We start from the raw sequence: 23706 nt of genomic DNA, 5'->3' as shown, positions 1-23706 counted from the left end.
GATTAATTAGAATCAGATCTAGGTCAATCCGGATCTAGACCCAAATCGATCAACTTATAACCCTATTTCACTTCTAGAATAGCCTCATTGGGCCACATGCATCCGTTGAGATATTGTCACTTCTTTTCGATCGGAGATGGCTTCCTCCATCTCTGCAAATACTTCGCATCGCATAATAATTAGAGAATTAGAAATATCATAAAATCATATTATAAGATATATTCTTTGTGAAGAGCACTAGCCACTTCAAGTCCGTAGGTTATAACTTCCAATAGGCAATTGAATTGGCTTTTATTCTTATTACTTGAAAACTTGAAATTGTTCTTGTTAATAGATGATGTTAATATCTCTAATTTTACCTTCACATTTCAAAAACTTTTGGATTAAAAGCAAAAATATGAAAAAAATAGAAAAAAAAGAGAGAGGATTCTATATATGATTTAGGAAAAATTATAATAACATCTCTTGAACTTTAATCCATTTATATTTGGCTTCAAAAGAAAAAAGTCTCAAACGAATCCCAAAACTTTAAAAAAGTTACAAAAAGATCCAGTCATCTGTTTCTTTTAGATAACATTATGACGTAAGGGTCATCTAAGAGGTTAAATTTTATGAAATATTATAAGTATCCTTTTTCAGAAGTTCCTTGATTTTGATACGAAGTAGAGTAGAGGAAAAGAAGAATCACGTGACTCTTAAGTGGCTATCTTCTTCCATCCCACTTTTTTCCAGTAGATACTCTATATTTTACATTCTATCAGATATAGTGAAGGAGACGACTAAGTAAAGAAGAGGGAGGAAGGATGATAGTGGAGAATGAAAAAGGAAGATAGGATGAAGGGTAGAGAAAAAGATAAATTGAAGGGAAAGAGAGGAGCCTAGAACTAACAAATTTTTTCAACTTCACATTCCATCCTCCTCGATCCATCTTTTGTGTGCTCTGCAAGTCTTGATCTCAAGTGTGGCCTCTAGGACTACGTGGGTGTATTCTCGAATGCTACAAAAATTAATAAGATTGATGGGGCTCTCTTCTTGTTTTTACCTCCTCTCTCTCTCTCTCTCTCTCTATCTATCTATATATATATATATATATATATATATCTTCTTGTTTTGTGTCTTTGTTTTCTATATGCTATCAAATACAACTACGACAAAGAAAGAACAAGAAAAAGAGATCAAGAATATTTAAGGAGAAGAGAAGACATGGGGAAAGGAGAGTTGAGGGGTGCTCTCTTATGAGAAGACTTGGATGGGGGTTGGATTTTTGAGGAGTATATGAGAGAACTTGAAGAAGCTATGGAGAATTGTTGTGCTGATCATTTTTAGCATGAACATCATCACCCAAGTATTTACCAACTACCTTGGTGATCTCAAGCTAGCCACCATGTCTATTGCCACACCATCATTAGCTTCAACTTTGGCATCATAGTATCCCATTCATTCCTTTCCTCTTTTTTTAGAATCTCATTACCCCTATTTTCCATCTAACTTTGATTTTCATTTTTTTAAAAAGATATTATGGAGTTTTTTTCTCTAAGTATATTTCTCATTTAATAACTTCAAAACAAATTAGAAAGGGACCATTGAATTAAGCTACTGTACAATTCTTTTATTTAATAATTTATTGTTTATGACTTCCTCTACTCACTACTCACTAGGCTTATAAAATAATATCCTAGCCCATTTTGATTTGCTTATTGGGTTCTTCAAGCATGGTCATGTTGCATATATCATGAAAAACCTTTTTCTCACTTATTCCTATAATTCACCAAGGAGTCTGAAGGTGAATATAGATGTACTTCGATGAGTGATTATGAAGTGTTTTATATAAGTCTTTGATACTTTTTTAAGAAAAAAAAAAGAGATGCAGCATAGGGCTAGTAATTTTTGATACAATCTATTGATACGGATACAACATGACACATACTTAGGGGGCTTCAAGTTTGGAATAAATGGGTTCGGATCATAAATAGATTGATCCATTTATGACATGACAAATTCATGCCTTAAGCGGGTTGACCTGCGTAACCCATTTTGACCCATTTAACTAAATGGATAAAAGTAGGTTAACGGATTACACGACAAGTTTAAACATGTTTAACACATTTATTTTAAGATTACTTGAGGACAAATGAGAAAAATTAAAAAAATTATAACCCTAACCTAAAACAAACAATGATAGAATTCAGAGCTATGAATCAGCATAGCACATAACTAAATTATTTTTATATTATTTTTATTTTTTGACTAAATTTTTATTATTTTAGTTAAAATTTATAAATAAATCAGACAATTAAATGGATCATTAGGCAGGTCGTGTATCCGTTTGACCCTTAATCGTGTCAGATGGATGGTGTCGTGTCAATTTGTGTATATTTATGTCATGTTCGTGTTCCACAGGTCGATATGTTTAATTAAATAAATCATTTTCGGATTGAGCTAATCTGTGTTATACTTCTAGATCATAATCCAGATCGACACGACTCGTTTACAATCTGTGAACACGAATTGCCAGCCGTAATGCAGCTCTATGCCATCAATCTCCAATCATGGCTTCAAATTGAGCGAGGCAAGTTCTTGAAATCCTCCTCGTACTCCATTTTTTTCATGTAAGTCATCTCACTTTTATTTTGTTAATTATCTTCAATTAAACTTGAATGGAGTGTGGGGTATGAAATACAAAGTACGATACAAAATTATGATGTGCATATGGTCTGGGGACTCGGTATGAATTTTTAATGAATTAATCAAGCTATTTATTTTAGATAACTCATTAAAAATTAATTGATATATATGAACTGAATGTATTTTAATTATTTTATCTTTTCTGTTAACTTTGTTAAGTCGGAGATAAATAGCTAAGTTTTTTTGTAATTTTTTTTAAAATTTAGAATCCATTTGAAATCTTTTTTGGATCCAAGTATAAATGAATCAAAATTCAATGAATATCACTCTAATTTTTTTATAATTTATTCATCAAAAATAAATAATATATATATATATTATAATTATATAAATTTAAATTTTTAAAATAAAAATTTAAAATTAAAAAAAAAATAAAAAAAAAAAATTTTTAAAGGATCGTTGCAAAGTGTAGCTCAACACACTGATCTTATCAAAAAAAAAATTATTACAATGGTGGTACTATATTATCATTGTAATAAATTAATTAATAATTAAAAATAAATAAAATATAATATAAAATATAATTTAAAAAAATTAATAAAATATATAATAATTAATAAAATATTAAAATTTTTATTAATTTATTATAAATTTAACGTGGTATCACCGTTGCAAGGAATATTTTTTCGACCTCACGCGTAGTAAACGTTACTCTTTCTGGTTAGTTCCTACCCACCTACCGGCGCGGGCACCAAGTCTTCATCTTCATCTGCATCCGATGAGCATCGCCAAAACGGAAACGGACCAACGGTAATGGGCTGGGTACACCGACATTAATGAGCTTCCTCCGATCTAATTATCCTCTGTTCCTGAAACCCCTCGCCCTCGTCGCCATCACCCTCGCCGCCACCTCCCTCTTCACCTCCTTCGTCCAGCGCCAAACCCCTCGTCCGCTCCTGGACCGCCCCATGACCACCGTTGCCCGTAGCTTCGTACTCTGGCTCCACGGCCTGGGCGACTCCGGCCCCGCCAACGAGCCCATCCGCACCTTCTTCACCTTCCCTGAGTTCAAGCACACCAAGTGGTCCTTCCCTTCCGCCCCCCACGCTCCCGTCTCTTGCAACTGTGAGTCCTCTTTCTCCCCTCCTTCCAACCTTCTTTCTTTTCTTTTCTTTTCTGTTTTCTGAAATTTTTTTGTGGGTTTTAGTTTGTTTTCCAGTCGATTTAGCCAAAGACGATTCCTTTTTTGACGTTAGGACGGGATCGCTGTGTATCCAACATTGTAATGTCTTCAGTGCCTGGGTAATTGAACTAGGTTTGGTTGTCCTGATACTATATTGGGCTAGACTTAGAACTATCAAGATGGCTTTCCATGTTATATATTGATGTTGCTAAATTTTATTAGCCATTAAAGAAAATTACCAGCAAGAATGAATCGCAATCTAGGGTATTAAAGTGCAAGAGGCCAACTGTCAAATACCTGGTAGGACAACAGTAACGAGGATAAGCAGTGAAACTCTCCAACTTGCTGATCATGGATCTAGGACAAAAGTAACAAGCTTGATCAAGTACTGAGAACAAGAAGGAATTCGCTAGTGGGGGGGGGGGGGTGGGGGTTGGGGGTTGGAGAGGGGATCTCGCAATGAGTGAATCAGGAGAAGGTCTCCAAATATTAGGTGGAAGGTACTGGGTTGAAGTTGACGAAGAAAACAATATTAGGTGGAACAGTGATCTCCTTTTAAAGGAATCTGGATTCTCTAAAATTGTTGGTGACCAGCACTGAAAATCTGAGAACTACAATTTCAGAAAAGAAGTGCTCCAAAAAAAGCGACAGCCTATGGTTTGGTTAAAATTAAAACAATTCTTTTTGGTGGCTAACGGATAACAAGTTTTTGGATTTAATAATGCTTGGACAAATTGGTTTAGCAAGGGGTATGCAGATGTTATGTCAAACAAAGGGCAGAAACAATAAGCAAATTGGTCTCACATGATAGGCCCTTGCAAGGTTTGCAATACTAGTAATGGATTGTATGCCAGTAGGAGACCAGTACGGTACCATACTGAACCATACCGGTGCACCATTTTTTTTTTTTTGATTTCAAGGTAAGTTTTCTTTATTTAATTTTGGGTGGAAAAGAGAGTTTTGTGCATTTATTTTTCATGTTTAAAAGTAATATACTTTATTTTTTTTATGTTACACGTATAAAAAATGGTGTGACTATATCATACGTGTTAAATTAATTGAGTATAACATCTAGCTTGAACCCTGATACAAGATGAGAATATTTTGAATCAGAAATTCAGCTTCCTAAACATAAAATATTTATTGTTTAGTTTTGGCCTTTCTTTTATGATATTATAGTATTTTGTGTAGCAAATAGCAAAAATGCTTACATATCAAATCATATTAATCTTGACACAACTTGAGGATTGTTGAAGGATCCATGGATATATAATTATCAAACAGAACCAAGCAATTTGTGAAAAAATAAGATTTCTAATATTTTTAGATAAAAATATATATCCAAAATCGCTGCTTGTCAGTTTGAAGCCAATTGATACTAAATTTGAAGTTCTTTTTGCCTAAAACTGAGTATGTTCATCTCATCATAAATGTGCAATGATGGTGATTTTGGAGAGAAAGGGTGGTTTTCAAGAGCCAGAGGTGAAACTTGAGAAACCATAGGTGTTCTTGTTAAACAATACTGATATTTACTCCAAGATATGAGTTAAACAAGCTATCTACTGAATATGGTGACCCCCTGCATATGATCGAAACATATGGTATCTGTAGGCCACAATTTATGCACACCAAACCAAGACAATTTTCCGAACATGCATATATTATCTCTAGAGTCTTCCAAGTCAAATCTTTAGATAAGAAAAGATAACCAATCTGACTTGTATTTTTTGAATTAAAGCAATAAGGACACATGAATGAGTTTGAATTTTTTCTTTTTTTTGAAAAAAACTACTGCATTAAAAAATTTTGACAATTTTTGCTTTGATTGGATTGGGAAGTGATATCTGGCTGAAATAAAAGAGAGTTCGTAGAACATGTAAGTGACAGATGAGCAGGTGGTTCAACAGCTAGATTCGCGATAATTCAACCTACCTGCTTCATGCATCCAGAAACTGAAATATCCTCTTGCTTGTTCAATTTGAATATGAAATGCATCCTTCTTTTGGGGAATTCTCTTCCAAAACATAAGAACCACATACTTTTAGAGACTGGTAGGGAGGAGAGCACTTGAATAAAAAGGAAATGAGATTCTTCTAAATGTATCTAATGAAAGTGGATCTTGCAGTGTTCCACATATGATGGAGAAAGATAGCACCACTTTTCTTTCAAGGTGATGATGAGCGCTTACTCAGTTCGAATTCTTTTTTTTTTCCTTCTTTTTTTGGTACTATAATCACATAGAAGTTTAACTGAAGCACATTATTCTTATATTTTTCTTATTTTATAAATTGCTTGTACCTGTTGCTCGCCATTTCAGTATAACTGCCTTTAGTCAATATTTTGGAAATAAGGAAATATAATTGTATATCTGATAATAAATTAACTTAGTTTCATGTAAGTTGTTATTATTGTCTGCACTTTCAACTCTTGTTTTCATTTCCATTGGTTATATTTGATTTCTCATAACACTTCACCATTTTATGATGTCTTTCTCTGCAGATGGTGCTATCATGCCTTCATGGTTTGATATTTATGAAATACCTGTGAGCGCTGTAAGTTGTGCTTCCTAAGTTTATCTTGTTAATCTTGTTATGCACATAGTGTAAGGTCTTGCATTTGAACATCAGTTTAACTTGATAGGCTGCTTTTTGGGTCTTCTACTTGTGAAGTTTGCTCTCATAGGTTTTCTAGTAACCGACATAGGAGTTTTAGCTTGTCTACTGGTTTGTTTTTTTATCTTTGATTATTGGGGACCTAAACCTTGCATTTGAAGTCTGTTATAATTGCATATGTAGCTTTTAGGTCTCCCTCAAAAATTTCGTTTTCTGTTGAATTCTCATATAGAAGTTCTTGAGATTCTTACGTATGGTATGGGCAACCTTGCTTTTGCTTTGGATGTCATCTTATGGCTGAAGATATGAGTACTAGTGCAGGAAACATGGTAAAACACAATGTAAGGGATCTGGGCAACAAGCACCCAACAACATTGGACTGACATGATGAATTGCTGAGATAGATGAGTGACCAGTTGGATACTTAGGTCAGATCATGTCTTGGGAATCAAGAAATGCAGTAATTTTACACAACCCAGGAAAGAAAGAACATTATGTATGTCCACCTTGTTGAAAGCTTAACTTCATGCATAAGCTTTAACAGCAATAAGTGCAGCAATAGCTCCCTTTAAATAGATTAAACTTTATCCAAAACATTCCTTGGACTTTGTAATATTTTTAAAACTATTAAAGATGTCCTTTTGTGTGGGGAAAAATGGATCTTATTGAAAAATTGACGTAGGCCCAATGCTGGCCATTTGAGATCATTCCCAGTTTTTAGCAAAGCATTCTTGCCACTGGGAAAACTAAATGCCAAGTTGATTCGTCCCCTTTAAATCTTTTTTACCCTATTTGACTGCCAAGGCACTCATTTCACTTTCCCAAAGTGGGTGTTCTGTTTTCTGATATGACTAACCACACCCTATGTTCCTCGTCTATGATATCTGGCCTCAATTTATCTTCTGGGAGAAATTAACAAGAAATTTTGAAAAAAGTGAAAGAAGAAAAAGTAAAGTTAGTCCTTTCCTATATCTGGTTAAAATGATCAGATCATGCATACATACTTTTTCACATGCCCATCGTATATGTTATTGTCTTCTGACCCTGTTGGTGACCATCAGGAATCCCCGAAAGATGAAAAGGGACTTCTTGGAGCTGTCCAGAATGTGCATGCGATGATAGACAAGGAGGTAGCTGCTGGCATCAGTCCTGAAAATATATTCGTCTGTGGGTTTAGTCAAGGAGGTAGATGATCTTTTCTTTCTCTTTTGTTGCTTTGCTATTATAAGGTTTATTATAGTGTGATTATCACCTGCAAACAATTCTAATTTGGCAGGTGCCTTGACCTTGGCAAGTGTGTTGCTCTACCCAAAAACTTTGGGAGGAGGCGCTGTCTTCAGTGGATGGGTTCCTTTTAATTCGTCAATCATAGAATGCATATCACCCGAAGCTAGAAAGGTACTTAACAGGGGTGACTGGATTTCACCTCTAATATTATATTTATAATTGTTATATGGTGTCTTAACTCCATTTGGTAATCATTGCTATGATGTGTGCTTGTATGAGCATGTGTGATTCATAATGTTTTAGATGGGGTGAGTTGTTCAGCCATACTACTGAGACCAACATTTTTGCTTGACTTGATACCTGCATATGCAAGTCATATTAAACAGCATAAATTTTGAAAATAATATAATGTCCTCAACTAGTTATGTGTTCACATCTAATAGTATATCAATAGTAGCTGTGTGGTGGCTTTACTCATGTTTGGTAATCATTGCTGTGGACTGTGGTATGTGTTCCTTTGAGAATTCATGATATTTAATGCTTTAGATTAGAATTTTTGAGCCATTACTGATGGGACTGTCAGTTATGTACAAACATATGCAAGTCAAATAAACAAACAAAAATTCTAAAGTAATGAAATATGGTCGAATAGCTGTGTCGCAATACTGTACGTGTTGCCTTTTTCCTTTTCCCTTTTTTTTGGTAAATGTGAACATAGGCAACATCAAGCTAAATACGGAGGGATAACCTCCCTTAAATCCCCCTAACTCTAGCAAGGACAGAATTGATCATGGGTATCTTATAAACCACCAAGAGACTGCCAGCAAGCTTAGATGTTTCTAAAATGATTAGAAAATTTTCAGCTCAAGTATGAACTCATGCAGAAAGAAAATGATGTAATGATTGCTCAAAAGTCTCAACCTTTGTTTCTACATTTACGATACAAATGCAATAACATAATTCTTGTAGCTTGAAGCTGCATTGGTAATGTAAGTGGATGCTGTTGGGTGCGCAATTAATGATACTAGGAAATGGGATCTATAGAAAGCAAATCAGGAGATAATATATGGTTTTTTATTTAGAACAGCCACCATGATAAGCTTCATCTTGCTAGAACAACTGTAGGTTTTGCTGAGGGACATAGCTTACTCCTAAAAGAATTTATATCATAGGTTATCCCTAAAAGAGGATTTATATCATATGATGCCATACACTTCTGAATGATCCAATGAATCATGTGCTTGCTTGATTGCATACTTTTTCTCTCTAATTCATCTATAGTGACCGATTTGCATCGATTATGACGTTTCTTATTCTTTATTCATGCAATATACTGATCTGGAATATTGCAGACGCCCATTTTGTGGTCTCATGGTATGGCTGACAGAACAGTACTGTTTGGGGCTGGGCAAGCTGGACCTCCTTTTCTAGAGCGAGCTGGTATGAGCTGTGAATTTAAGGTACTTTTCTGCTGCTTCTTTCCAGCTTATGGTGTTTTAGCTAGGTGGGTATCCAATTTTTATGGCTATCACATCGGTGCCTCATATGTCTGTTAGACTTATCTGCTCCTGTAATCATTACCAAGAAGAGTGCTAAAACTACAAGCATGCAAGTTTGTCACGTTGATACACTGCATGAACCTCCCATTGATGCATTCATGCTGGACCTACATGGAATATCTATATTGGTTGTAATCATTGAACCCAAATAGGTCATACATGGACGCAGAATCCACCACATGCATCCACTTTATTTTCATATCTCACCCACCCTCATCTGTGATGGTTTAGCGATTGTTGTGAGAAAACCCAATGGTGGATCACTTGCCTCTGGTGTAATTCTTCTAGCCAAATTGGCCATGCATAGAGAGGATCCCCCTCATCCACTTCTGTTATGTTAATCAACCCCAGCTGTGATAACGTAGTGATTGACATGAGAAATCCGATTGTCAGTCACCAGTGTGCCTATTTGGACAATGATATGAGTTTGGTGGCAGGAGACAGCGGCTGGCACTGCATGTAGGGGTGAAATCCCTGCACACATGAATATATAGCATGCCTACACTAAATATAACCTGAACCTTTTGTTAATTATTTGTTTATTTTGGAAATTTCAGGCTTATCCTGATCTTGGCCATTCTATAACAAATGAAGAGCTGAAATCCCTTGAGGCATGGATCAAGGCTCGTCTCGAAAGTTCTTCGTGAAAACCTGTCATCTTCGGATCTTCTATTTCGAGGATCATCCCGTCCGCCATATTCTGATTTTCTTACAACTTTGATCTCCTTATTGGCATTTCAGTGATGTTTTTGTTTATGGATGCCAGGAAATCCTACTTGCACCGTCTTTCCTTTGTGACATTTTTATTATGAGATAATGGTTTACAAAACTGAAATATCTTAGACGTGTCCAAGATGGATGGTACCTTCAGAATGCTTAATTCAAGAATCTGCTTTCCGAGTTTGATTTCGGTGACGTGCATAGTTTTCTTTCTGCTGCACAAACAATATATAAACCAAGTTGAGGTCAGAAAGAATGCATGGGAAAAGGTTGTACCTTTGGCGCAAAAGAAGGATTCACCTTCTTTCATGTGACTCCACGATTAGATTATGCAATGGTTGCTTTCAGATGTGTGCAGGGAGATGGATGGAATTCAGGGTGCTTTGAGAGCTGTACAGGGAGCAATCCAATGGTCCACGTTGCAAAAGAAGATCAATCATTCTTTCACCCAAAAGATACAACCCGAACCCAGAATGTATTGCGATTATTCCAGGTTAGCAAAACGCAACTTATTATATTTTTGAACTGCCAACTCCAGTTGGTGTCAGAATTGTGAGAGAGAAACAAAGATTTCTGACATATATGCTTGAAGCTATTGGAATATAGGCCTTTTCTGCATGCTGGTTTCTAGAATAAACTGATGAACCAGAGTTCCTCCTGTGCCGAGTTTGTAGAGCAAGTCGGAGAACTGGAACAAGCATAGCAACAAGCTGTGAACTAGGGCATGTTTCAGGTAGAAGCATATTATAAATTGATCACCTGAATCGTTGATAGTTTAAGTAATCAATTGTTGGCCTTGGTGGAGGACCTGATACATGTAAGCTTAATTCAGTAAAGTTGCACATGCTAGCTACAAAATAAAATTAGTCCAATAATTTTCCCAGATCCAATCAGCCTACAGAAGTAGCTGTAGTTTTTATACAACCTCATGGTCTCAAACAAATTTGAGACCGCTGCCTCAGCCATGTCGGAGATGCTACTCCATTAGGACAGCCATCCGTCTTTTTGGCATGAATACACCGACAAATATTATGCAATCACAAGCAGTCGATCATAGCATCGGTCGGGTTTTTAAGAGTGCTCCCATCTTATCATCTTTACCCCCTGTACTTTTCTTCCCATCCTTTTGCAATCTGGAGTGGGTTGGCATCAATTTGGGCCAAAATGGGGTGACCTCTTGTACTTTTGCAAGACCAAGCATGAGGTTGTGTACAGGGCTAGGCAGCGGTTGCCTTTGAGTTGGAAAACCTGGTGAGAGGGGGCCCGGATAAGCTTAGCTTCTGAGAGCCACTTGAGCTCAAAGCATCCTACTGGTTTTGGATAAAGCTTAACCATTCCACATTGTGCACTATCTTGATGCTTGTTTAAGTAACACTGTTATTAGTCATCAACCTTATGAAGGTATTTTGTAGCTGGATTCTTCTCTTGTAATCAGTTGTATTGTTTGCATGCATGATCTCAAACCAAATTGGTCAGTGTTGACCACGTCTATGGACTCAACAAATTTGTTATGTCAGTCCACCAAATGGCTGAAGTCTTGACATGGACGTGGATATGTTATGAATTAGATATCTAACCCCACAATGTGGTTTAATTTAGTTGAGATTAGATTTAAAGACTAAGAAAGGAAGCGGAGAATGACGTTAGAAGAAGATCGAGGGTGGAAGGATAGGTTGAGGACAGACCTAACCACAGGATGTCTTGGATGACTGCTATTGGCTCCAAGTCATACGTCGTCCTGCTATTGCAAAGAGTCGTTGGCATGCTTTTTACTCGTTTAGAGCCTGAATGATCGTTGTCTTCATTCCTTACCTGCACTACCATAAACCATGATTAATTATTTTAGCAATAGACCATAATTATATCAATTGTAACATTTGTATAGTTCAAGATGTAAACAAATTCACAGGATGTAGCATAAGATCTGGTTCCATTTACTTTGATTGGTGCTGGACACAGTCACGAATGCATGTTGCGAATCCTAATTACCTGTATACTACTAACTCTGCTTTCTAAGTGAAGTATAACCTTGTTATTTACTATTGATGTAAAAGTCTTATTGATTTGATACAGCAGGGAAGGATAGCCTGCCTCCTATACACCAAGGGCCAAGGCCCTGTAGTCCCAATAAAGGCAGGGTTTTTTAAATCCAACTCGCTTAGACAATCAGCAGGAGACTTTAATCAACAGCATTGCTAAACTCACACCTTCAATCAGAGGCAAAAGAAAGACACTGGATTATAAACTGGAAAGGATTCAAAAAGAATTAAATCCAACAGCTAAAACGGTGCAGGTAGTCGTCAGCTTTGGATGGACCAGCCGATACTCTTTCAATGACGGCATAATGCCCTCCCCATTTTTGTTGGGCGGAAGCACCCCATGGGTCTCTGCTTTCACTTTCAGCAGCCTTTGCCACTTTAGTCTAGCCATCCATGTAGGCTGTTGCGAACTCTTGGACGTTCTAGAACCATATATATATACGTACTTATTTGACTCATTTTTTTCACTGTTAGATAACCAACCACCATTTATTACCTCAGAATTTTAAACAGTCTCTCACTGCCATTGCCTTACGCCTTGGCTTCTCTCCAGCCCTCACCAACTCAACTATTTAGTCATTACTACACTCCACTCCGCATTACCCTGCCTGGTTGGAGATGTCACCAAACTCCTTGCCTTGGCTTCTGTTAGTCCCGCTCTTTCTTCATCTCGCTGAGATCACTGCCAAAGTTCCGGCAATCATCATCTTCGGGGACTCATCGGTCGACACCGGTAACAACAACTACATACCGACCATCGCAAGGAGCAACTTCAAGCCTTACGGCCGTGACTTCATCGGCGGTCAGCCCACCGGTCGATTCTGCAATGGGCGGCTTGCGACCGACTTCATCTCAGAAGCCTTCGGGCTCCCGCCGACCGTACCGGCCTACCTCGACCCAACATATGGCATCAAGGACTTCGCCGCCGGTGTCTGCTTCGCCTCCGCCGGTAGTGGCTACGACAACGCCACATCTGATGTGCTAGTAAGTCCTTGGGCCACAATTCAGCAATATAAACTTCATGTGAGCGCTTACACTCCTTTGAACTGATGTTAGCTTGTTTCTTTCTGCAGTCCGTCATACCTCTATGGAAGGAATTGGAGTACTTCAAAGAATTCTGTGGGAAGTTGAAGGCTTACCAAGGGGAAGCCAAGGCCCAACAGACACTGAGAGAGTCTCTATATATTATAAGCTTGGGGACCAATGATTTCCTGGAGAACTACTACACGGTACCCGGTGGCCGAGGGTCGCAGTATACCGTGGAGGAGTACCAGGACTTCCTAATTGGCATTGCCGAAGGTTTCCTCAGAGAAATATACCAGTCTGGTGCTCGCAAAGTAGACGTCACCGGCATTCTTCCGATGGGGTGTTTACCGCTGGAACGAGTCACCAGTCCGACGATGGGGGCTTGCAACGAATTATACAACAAGGTGGCCTGGAATTTTAACAGCAAGCTGCAGTGCTTGATCAAAAAGCTCAACGGAGAACTGCATGGTGTCACGATCGTATACAGTGATGTCTACCAACTTTTTTTGGATGTCCTCCAGAAGCCATTGACATATGGTGAGTTCCAGCAAAATCTGCCCTATACTTTTCCGGTAACGCATAATATTTAATGATAGATCATCACATAAATGCCAACATTGGAGGCGTTGGCATCAGACATTGGACTGTGGTCCATCTCCAACATGAATACTGTCACGTATTATAGATGGCAATACGTCTGCAAGGATAATTCATAAGTGGGTGGTCACATACTTTTATTTAAGGGACCACTTTTAGGTATGTTCGAAAAATATACGATATAAAGATATTTTTGGACAATAATCCCTGACTAGATTGAAGATCATGATTAGGTTGTGGCCCTTATATGATTAATAACTTGCTCGCTCTATAAAATCCAATTCAGTTGCTATTTTCAGCTCAACTTTGAATCCGGTACTAATTGTCGAGCTTTAGAGCATATGTGACTATTTTTTCAAAATATGCGACCATAACAATCGATTGTATTCGCATCATATGCATTCATGATCCGTGCAGATATGTAACAACTTTGTGCATGCTAGTGCAATCAATTAATTAATCTAGCTCCACCAAGCCATGGGCCTGAAAGAATCAATGGATGCACATGCCGACATGAACACATTCAATTACTGCAAGTGCTGAAAATCAATATCTTCATGCAGAAATTAAAAGGTGGACCAAGTCCAGTGGACCAGTCAAATCCTGAGGCACACGTATAGTGGATAACAAGATGAATTCCCATCCCGTTTTCATTTTGAATAACTTAAGTACAGAGGAGGATAATGTGGTGAGTGACTATTAGACCAGTCCATGGACTTGATCCATTTAGGATGATATTTGGTTAGTCATTAAAAAAATATTTTTTTTTTATTTTTTGATTTTTAAAAAGCAAACATCAAAAATAATGTTTAGTAACATAATAAAAAGCAACAAATAAAATCAAAAAAATCAAAATAATTATTTTATATGCAAATAAAAATTTTTTGCTTTTCAAAACTTGTTTTTTTTGTTTTTTCCCACATCTAAAACGCCAAATCAAAAAGTAAAGAGCCTGGATCCTTCTTCCTCGTCGAGCCTTTACCTTCCCACCCCCTTCTCCCTCCTTCTCAAACCTTTCTTCCTCATCAAGCTCTTCATCTGCCATCCCCAAACGTTACTTTTTGCTTTATAGCAACGTAGTTACTTTTTTACTTTTACTTTATAGTAAAAATAAAAAAAAATAAAAAATATTTTTTAAAAATCAAAAATCCAAAAATGTAACCAACCCACCTTAGTAATTTCCAATCATCGTCGTAGGGGCTTTGCCTTCTAACAGATATTGTTTAATAACTCACCTGAGAGAAGGAAAATATATTGCTAAGGAATTGGATTAAACTCACTATGGATTCAATAATCCATATCTAGTTAGATGGCCATCAAAGTCTGATGTGTTTACATGGTGTGTAGGGTTTGAGGATGCAGCATCTGGCTGTTGCGCCACAGGAATTTTTGAGATGGGATACATGTGCAACAAAAAGAGTCCATTCACATGCCAAGATGCCAACAAATTTGTCTTCTGGGATGCGTTCCACCCAACCGAGAGGATGAACCACATTGTTGCCGATCAAATGATGAACACTACTCTAGCCATATTTAAGTAAATGTATTGCTCGGTCAGAGTAACATACATTGCCATATAAATGTAATATTCTCGTCTGGAATTATATTACCAACATGTAATTGTTTTTATCCAGGTAAGTGAGAAATTTGAAGTCCGTTTCTGTAGCACATACGTAAATATTTCATAATTTTGTTGCAAAGTGGTACCGTCGGGCGTGGGGCCAATTCACTGAAATATTGAACTGATACAAGAAGAGAGAGAAGAGAGATTAGGACAGCAGACTGCCAAAAGGAAGTAAGAACAGAACGGCACAAGATTTGACCATCGGTTCGAGAAGTTCAACCAAAGAAACTTTTGACAACTTTATTTATGATTATAACAAACACAATGCATCTGTAGCTGGTGCTGATTAGATTTAAGGATAAAGAAGAAGTTTACTAAAAAAATATCTAAACATTATCTTAATGATGTAGGTAACCTTCATCCAACATCGTGAGTCATAATAAGGATGCTTTTGAAACAAGAGCTATGGGTGGATGATTAATACTTGGAAGAATACAAGGATTGAGGATCTTCATTAAAATGAACAAATTTGGAAGATACCTTCTTCTCAACCCTCAAGCACTTAGGCAGTGTTTGGTTATGGAATAAGTGGAGGAATATCTCCGTTCTCTCTGTTATTTCCCACTTGTTCCACCAAACAACCATTTTGGCCGGATGAAATAGTCTTATGCCATTCTTACATAATCATCCCAGCCTTAAACATGAATAGCTTGCTTCCCTCTCAAGGGAAAGCCCAATTACCCATTTATCCCGTTCACTCTCCAAATACATAAAAAAGATATTGCTACGGTGCATTAAAAGATATTTCAATCATTTTATTATTTATCTATTTTTTATCATAAAATTAAATATATATCATCGGATTTCAACCAGTTGAAGTGCTAATGTACACAGTTGATACAGTAATTATTTCAAAAATTAAAATTATTTCAACATTAATATTAATGACAAGTTTCATAATTAAATTGAATTTTTTTTTTTTCAAAAAATCTTCTCAATGGGTCATCGAGACAGAGGAACCATAGATGGCTGGAGGGTGGAGATGGGGGTTGAGGGTGGGGTGTGATCAAGATTCAAGGGAGGAGGAGGTGCGGTGGGGGGTGGAGAACTGCAGGCGTGTGCAAAGGGAGGGAGGTGATCAAGGCGGAGGAGGTGTGGGGTTGGAAAACTGTGCATGGGCACACACAGGTGGGGTGGGGGGGGGAAGAGATCAAGGATGGAGGAGCCACGGGTGGCAAAGGGATGCGGAGAAGCCATAAGGGGGCACGGAGGAGTCACGGACAAAGGAAGTGAAGGAGCCATGGGTGCTTGGTGGGGTTGGCTCCAAGAAGCCACGGACAAAGAGAAGCGAGGAGCCATAGGGGAGAAAGAAGAAAACAAAATAATAATAATAAAATATTATTTTTAAAAAATAATATATATATATAAAATGATAATGTAATATTTTAAATATTTTTTATAATAAAATATTATAAATAATTTCCGTACCAAACCCATCAATAAAAAATTGAGACAACGTTCTTGTGATAAAATTCAAATCATTGTAAAATTTAATGCACATTAAATGCACTTTATTCCCTGTTTTTCTTCCTTCAAGGAAATGCAACAAAGCTCTTATTCTATGAAGTCTATTCCTTCAATAATATTGGGATAACATTTCCTTGTTGACTCCAAATTGATTCTGCAACCAATATTACTTATTGTCTCGAAGGAATTAAGGTTCAAAAATATTAGCCTGGTCAAGGTTGGTTAATCATTAATGTTTTGACACTAGAAAGGCTCTCGCGTTTGGTCATTTGTTACTTATACAAGAGACGACATATGGGTGGTTTGATGTTGAAATTAACTTCCTAAAGGAAGTTACCAGAACATAGGTGTTATTTGCAAGAACAACCATCCAAAGCAGTTATGTAAGAAACAACTGGTAAGTGCTGGAGAAAAGCTATCAGAACAAGAAACCACCTCCTGAAAGATGTTATTGCTGAAAATAAATTCCAATCTACATGATACAAGGAGAAAGAAAGATCCATGTTTTCTTTTCGAAAATAATTTCAACACTACAATGCTTCTATCAATTGTCAGTCATCTCTATCTTAAAATTTTATGGAGCAGTTGGTCAAACAACCAGCATCTAGAAGTTTGGGATCCAAAGCCTTTCTTGATGGTGAAAGGATCTGCCAACCAGCAAAGCATGCAACTCCAATTCTACTCAAAGAGCAGAGTTTCAATTCGCTCTTACATGGATATCGGTTGTCCGAGCGAAGATTTTACTACTTCTGTATGGATGTCAAGGTTTATTCCATAAATTAGAGTTGATATACTGTTCATGAAGGTCGAGAGATCCATAGAGTAGAATCAACTTTCCATGCATGAGTTCATATGACTTGTAAAAATAGAGCGATATTTCTACTATCACGAAAGCAGATCCAATGGAGGTTACAACCCACTTAACCTCGAAAAAAAAAAAAAAAGGAGTGGGTCCAGCATCACCTACAAGTAATGGAGTCGACCTACTCCTTTTCTATATGCGGTTTTTTTGGTACCATTTTCTATATGAGGTTCAAGTGACAAAACTGGCTGTGATTAGAGAAGCAGAGATGATAAATTCCTCTACTCTTTTCATGATTAATTCTTTTATTCTCGCTTATATGGCATCACAATCGCTATTAGTTAAATTTAATTGTTCTTTCACCTATCGTCACTCGATCTTTTTTGTTTTTTCTCATATTAATCATTCAGCAAATAATAATTAAGTCCTCTTACTTAAGGAATGAAAAAGAACTTAGATATCTTAGACCAATCTCAGTTATGATCGACAATGAAGAGGTAATATTACAAATGTCAAATGAGCACCTATACATGCTTGTTTTACCTGGAACAAAGATAAAGAGATTGATATAGGAGGGAAGCTAATTCAAGTTCTACAACTATTGGTTTTCCAACGACAACCCCTTAGCTTGAGTTTTTAGAAATAATTATTTATGGTTCAGTGCATCCCAATTTTACTGGCACATGGTTTTCGTAAGAAACCCTTACATAAAGCCTCTATTAGCTTGTCTATTCTCTTTGCTACTTGATTATAGCGTCCAAAATCACTACTACAAAGCATGCTATTCATGCATATGCTTGTTCCTTGCTTTTGTGCATCTTAAGTTGTACTTGAAAGTGGCTTATTCTACTGCTTGTTTACGATTCTTCTACTGCATGTTTGTGGACCAATTGTTTTGGTAGCTCTCAACGCCCCTTTATGAGGAATACAGCATCATTGTATTCTCCTTTCCTACTCGAGTCCATGAACGCAACCACCCTGCCAATTTAGCCACCAGCTCGACAAGCTTTCCGCTAGACCGGTGACCTTCCACCCTGTTTGTCTAATCTTGTGCTGCTTTCTTAGGATGTAAGTGGAAGACTAACCACCCCCTCCCACCTTGAAAGGAAATACTAGCAGGATATGCTTATTAGATCATTTGATAGTTCTCCGCAACATGAGGTACAAGATCCAAGAAATTGATGCTCAACATATCAAACTCCAAGCCTCTGAAGTGTGAGAACCTATGCGGACATATGTTTAGTCCTGCATTGATTATTTGTTGAGGAAATATTGGTTATTTATATAAGACTTAGAAATCCAAATAATATGTTTTGACTAGTTTTTTTGAATAAGATCCTGATTATTAGAAATGATATCAGAGCAAATCCAACCTATGATCTACGTGGACTAGAGGATATTGCAACATGACTTATTGATTCGACCACGAGTTGACCATGGTGTTTATGATTGGATTTGAACTCTTAGCTTAGCAAGGATAACAGAACTTAAATAGAGGAAGTATGTGAGAACTGGTGCAGGAATGTGTTCAATTCGACGTTGGTTATTAGCTGGAAAAATCTTGAATATTTATATAAGATTAGAAACTTAAATAATATCTTTAAACTAATCTTTTTGGATAAGATCTTGGATTATCACATAAGTATATGCATGTTTATGCATCTTGCATCTTAATGCATATTTTATACCCAATATTATATTAGATCATTTTAGCATCGATCCTAACATGCTTGTAGATTTGATTAGGGATTTTGAGTAGTGAGGAAAAGATCGGCAACTTTCATCAAGTAGTAATACGACACTTCTCCAAGTGGTTGCTGATATCTTTGTTTCTCTTATCCTCTTTTTGACAATGAGAATAATAGGAGACCTAGCCAGAATTTGATTAGACCTAGTATCAAGATGCCATAGTTATAGCGAATGACCCAACTACGTCTCTCATACTCTGTTGCCTGTCTTTTGAGTATTAGGATGGGAGGAAGCTCAGCAAAATCAAATAATAAAGGCTAATTGGACCCAAGTTATTAATATCAACACCCAGTGACTCTGCCAATTAGGTCAATTGTCATCCTTAATTGTTTTTCACATTTAAAAGTATACTTCATCTTAGAAACAAAAATTTTGAAATGCATCAAGCAAAACCATGGACGCCATCCCCCAATATTGCTACAAAGCAAATTGTTCTTTCAATTTCTAAAATATATTCTCTCTGAAAAAAGACAAAATATATTATCCCTCGTAAATACACCCTTTCACATGGTTAACTAAATCTGATCCCGTAACATATAATCTTCATCCTTCCTTAATTTTATGAACTTCCATCAACTTGATCATTCTTTTCTAAAAAAAAATTGTATAACTTGATAAAAATATCTATATATATGTTGGGGACTTTTTTGGGGATCTTTGGTGATGATATGAAAAATCACCTTTTTTACGCTGACCAGAAGCCAACTCAAAAATACAGATCTAAGGTCGCAAGCAGAAGTCCAATAGGAAAAACACGCGAGTCGCAACTCCCGTGAACCCACGCGGAAGTTGCTCAACCACTAAAATTCAACAACAATAGTCCATATTTGAGCTTTGAAGGAGGTGTATTATGTAATATAAGAATTATTATAATAAGCATTAATAGCGTATCTCATTTGTTGTTGCTGTTTTTATTGCTCTTTATTGTTGATCATTATGGGGATGATGTTGCTGTCCTTTTCTTTCAATTAATCTCCTTAAAAAAAAAAAAAAGACCATCCTATACCACTCAAACATGGCAGAGCTCTTCAGTATGATGAGAATGGGAAGGAGGAATTTTGACAGGAGGCAAGAGCCATGTTCTTATGTTGTTGCCCATGTCCCTCCTTTCCTTTAATCAAAGTTATATAAGTTGAATTCGGCAGGGGTTGTGCCGCGTAAGTTGTCCGAGGATGGGCAAGAGTTAGAGGTGGATCGATCAGGACCAATAAAAAAACCAAATGGAGATCTTCCTTTATATTTTATAGTAGCAGCAAGGCGGCTGTGAATGCCTCGTCCTTGCTGTTTTTTTTTCCTTTCTCTTTTGTTTTTTTCTTTCCGGCCGATGCGAGAGCTTGGTTTGTACTCGTGCTAGGCACACAACATATAACACAAATATGATACGAAGGAAATATGGACTCGTTGCAGAAAAACTTGGTGGATTTCATACAAGATTAGAACATTAATCATCCAAAAAATTAAAATAAAATCCAATCTATCAAATATTCTTAAAATTCTTGGGCATCTATTCACGATCACTGTACCAACATCCTGCATCTTGTGGAAGAAGAAATCAATAATGACGGAATAGATCTTCCTTCTGTCTCCACTTATATCTGTCACCATAATAGGATAGTTTGAAAGTAGAGATATCGATGCCCTATGGTTTCTCTACAGACGGATATATATAGAAGTGGAGTGGGGACCTAATGCAATTAGTAATGCTAATGGATCTATCCATCACAGACCCATTAGATAAGTAAGATCTATATTGATAACTGCTATATCACGTAACTAAGATAATAGAACCTAAAATAATATGATCACTGATAATCATGGCTCTTTAATCATTCATTCAGACGATAATTTAGCCCATATTTTCATAACAAATCAAAATAAAAATCGGTCTATAATCAATGGAAGCCCATCTCATGAGAATTTCCAACACTCTTATCATCTCAACATCTATTCATATCACAAGCCACCAACAACTAATATAGAATATTAATATAACATCAACAATATTATAAATCTCTTTAAGGCTACACCTTACTTCGAGTTACTAATTATTACAGCTTAAATTAATGCTTAAAATTATAAAATTATTTTTTAGTACATCTGCTAATATTTTAATTTTTGCTATGTTGTATGGCTAAAATATAACCCTAATCTAAAATGAATTTGGAAGAGCAAAGCTGCTAATATTTGTTTAACACGTAATAATAGTTTCGATGTAGAATGCGGTCTAATTTGCTATATATGATGAACTTTTGAACACTAATTGGCTAAATGATTAGATAGAAAATGAGAAGAATTTTTTTTTTGATACAAGCAGGGCAATCATACCATTCTGATGCAATATAATCTAAAAAGTCAGAATACAAAATATTACGAAGTGCTCGTAGACATACATCTCCATGGCGCCATAATCAATCTCCGGTATGATCAACAAAAATGAAGTTATCCAATCCGTGGCACTATTCGCCTCTCGGTGGACATGTCCAACAGCCGTCGCAGAAAAGTGACCTAGGACTCTCAGATAGGGTGGCAATCGAGTAGGGCCGGGTTATAAATGAATTAGGTCAATGCGGATCGGATCAAAAAATCGTCAATCCAAATCTGACCTGTTTACTAAACGGATCAAAAATTCAAACACGAATCTGACCTGTTATTAAATAGATAATCTGACCCAACCCGTTTAACCCATTGATTAAATAGGTTAAATTAGATTAAATAGATTAAACATGTTAAACGGGTTAAATAGATCGGATTAAATGGATCAAAAATAGGTTAAACAGATTTGAAATAGGTTAAACAAATTTTAAATGGGTTAAACAGGTTAAATAGATCGGATTAAATAAGTCAAAAATAAGTTAAACAGATTAAATGGATTATCTGAGTCAATCCGACTTAAATATTAAATAGGTTAAATGAGTTAAACGGGTCAAATATTTAAAATTCAAATTGATCCAATTATTAAACAGATTAAACAGGTCAATCCGTTTATGATTCAAATCTATTTAGTCTAAATTCAAATCTGTTTATGATGGATCGAACATGGGTCGAATTAGTAGGTCAGGTCATATTTTGCCAGCCCTACTCTCAGATGTCATGGAGCAGCGAGTGAGCCTCTACCCACTTCATCTCATCCCGGATCCAGTTAATGATTGTGACAGAGTCACCCACCATGAAGATGCTCTCTATATGCACTCCTGTTGTGCGCAAGTGATGCCTGCCCAGGTTACTTGGAGCTCTGCTCTTAGGACTGACGGCTCAAATAGGTGTGAGCACCCAACTGTCAGAAGGTTACCATCCAAGCCCCAAATGACGTAGTCCGCACCACCTCTGCCATCTCTGATACTATCATCAAAGTTGACCTTGACAAACCCTGAGAAAGGAGGCTCCCAAGCGATGAAAAGAATCCTCTGGATCACTGCATGTGTAGCAAGAGAGTCTCAGAGACTCGGGGTGACAAGGAACCGTCCAGCAGCGTCGAACCAATAGTGCTCCTCAACAAGGTAACAGGCTCTCTCTAGCACCCGATGCATAAAAAAAATCTCAATATCGAAGATTAAGGTGTTGCTGGACAATCAGATCTGATAAGCAGCATATGCCATCCTACCACCGACGGCCTGGTTCTCTACTGTGCATTGACGAATCGTGTCCAAGAATGAGGAAAGCCAGGAGTCAGTCATAGCTCCTTAGGGTTGGCCTCCTGCCATTCCCCAGATAAAGCATGCCCGCAGACGACGAAGCAAGGCGTGCTTAGTCATCTCGTCCTCCAATCCGTAGATTGGATAGGCAACCAATAGCTCCATGTCTTTGTCTTTAAGAAGTGCTTGAGTCGGAAGCTAATCCTAAACAACCTTTCAAAGAAAAAATTATTGAAAATGTATCCTAAAGTCAATCGTTTGGACGATTGTGCTTATTTTGTAATATGTACATGAATTATTAATCATTAAATAAAAATTATTTTGACACATTCATCGTAAAGCTACATCTTCCTTACTAGAATTCTTGTATTATGATGAAGTCCTTAGAACTATAAAGTAATCGATAAAAAAAAATTTATTATATAGTTTTTAAATATATTCACGACCAAATGATACGTTATTAAAAGATGATGATGTTTACCGAGTGAAGGTCGTTGTGTGCCATATAGATTGGTTGTTCTCTTAATCAAAGAGTGTGAAGATACTAGTATGGCATACAGGTGAGATGTAGGAGTACATCGTCACTGAATAAGTAACTCACCTGCTGAGCGCTCCACTGTCAAGAGCAGCTCATGAAGCATATGGGCATAAATATTTCTCAGACTTGAGATCACCATAGTGACTTGTAAGCAACTCTCTGTGCTTTGATGTCAGACTATCTATATTTCTAATACAGTGATGGAAGGCTACTGGGTACAGTCAAGTACTTGCGAAGTCTGTGTGTGGATCAAGATGAAATTGACCTCTCTAAATTATAGAAGCTGATGTATCACTGTATTTCAAT

General features: G+C 36.9%; 2 protein-coding genes across 3 annotated transcripts; both read left to right on the top strand.

The window, feature by feature from the left end:
* The first annotated feature begins 3330 nt into the window (after nt 1–3330).
* On the top strand, nt 3331–10121 carry LOC105061014 (probable carboxylesterase Os04g0669500). Its single transcript, XM_010944924.3, has 6 exons — nt 3331–3750; nt 6308–6360; nt 7482–7605; nt 7697–7818; nt 9000–9107; nt 9764–10121. Exons 1-6 carry the CDS (start codon nt 3462–3464, stop codon nt 9851–9853), a joined length of 786 nt encoding a protein of 261 aa, XP_010943226.1. The 5' UTR covers nt 3331–3461; the 3' UTR covers nt 9854–10121.
* Nucleotides 10122–11444: 1323 nt separating this feature from the next.
* LOC105061049 (GDSL esterase/lipase At2g04570-like) lies at nt 11445–15247 on the top strand. Of its 2 annotated transcripts, none has more exons than XM_073243724.1 (3): nt 11445–12949; nt 13039–13528; nt 14936–15247. In XM_073243724.1, the coding sequence occupies exons 1-3, from the start codon at nt 12584–12586 to the stop codon at nt 15127–15129; spliced, it is 1050 nt and encodes a 349-aa protein (XP_073099825.1). In that variant the 5' UTR covers nt 11445–12583; the 3' UTR covers nt 15130–15247. The 2 variants fall into 2 exon arrangements, with proteins under 2 accessions (XP_073099825.1, XP_073099828.1); XM_073243727.1 differs by lacking the exon at nt 14936–15247 and adding an exon at nt 14152–14261 and having other exon boundaries at nt 11448–12949.
* The last annotated feature ends 8459 nt before the right edge of the window (nt 15248–23706 follow it).

The sequence above is a fragment of the Elaeis guineensis genome, chromosome 1, assembly GCF_000442705.2.
Source record: "Elaeis guineensis isolate ETL-2024a chromosome 1, EG11, whole genome shotgun sequence".
Taxonomy (NCBI): domain Eukaryota; kingdom Viridiplantae; phylum Streptophyta; class Magnoliopsida; order Arecales; family Arecaceae; genus Elaeis; species Elaeis guineensis.
This window is presented reverse-complemented; position numbering and strand designations above follow the sequence as displayed.

Bases quoted from the DNA above. Each gene is read 5' to 3' on its own strand.
- LOC105061014 (XM_010944924.3), top strand. From the start codon at position 3,462: ATGAGCTTCCTCCGATCTAATTATCCTCTGTTCCTGAAACCCCTCGCC. The intron at 6,361-7,481 runs GTAAGTTGTGCT...GGTGACCATCAG, and splicing joins ATGAAATACCTGTGAGCGCT to GAATCCCCGAAAGATGAAAA. The intron at 7,606-7,696 runs GTAGATGATCTT...CTAATTTGGCAG, and splicing joins CTGTGGGTTTAGTCAAGGAG to GTGCCTTGACCTTGGCAAGT.
- LOC105061049 (XM_073243724.1), top strand. From the start codon at position 12,584: ATGTCACCAAACTCCTTGCCTTGGCTTCTGTTAGTCCCGCTCTTTCTT. The intron at 12,950-13,038 runs GTAAGTCCTTGG...TTCTTTCTGCAG, and splicing joins ACGCCACATCTGATGTGCTA to TCCGTCATACCTCTATGGAA. The intron at 13,529-14,935 runs GTGAGTTCCAGC...CATGGTGTGTAG, and splicing joins CCAGAAGCCATTGACATATG to GGTTTGAGGATGCAGCATCT.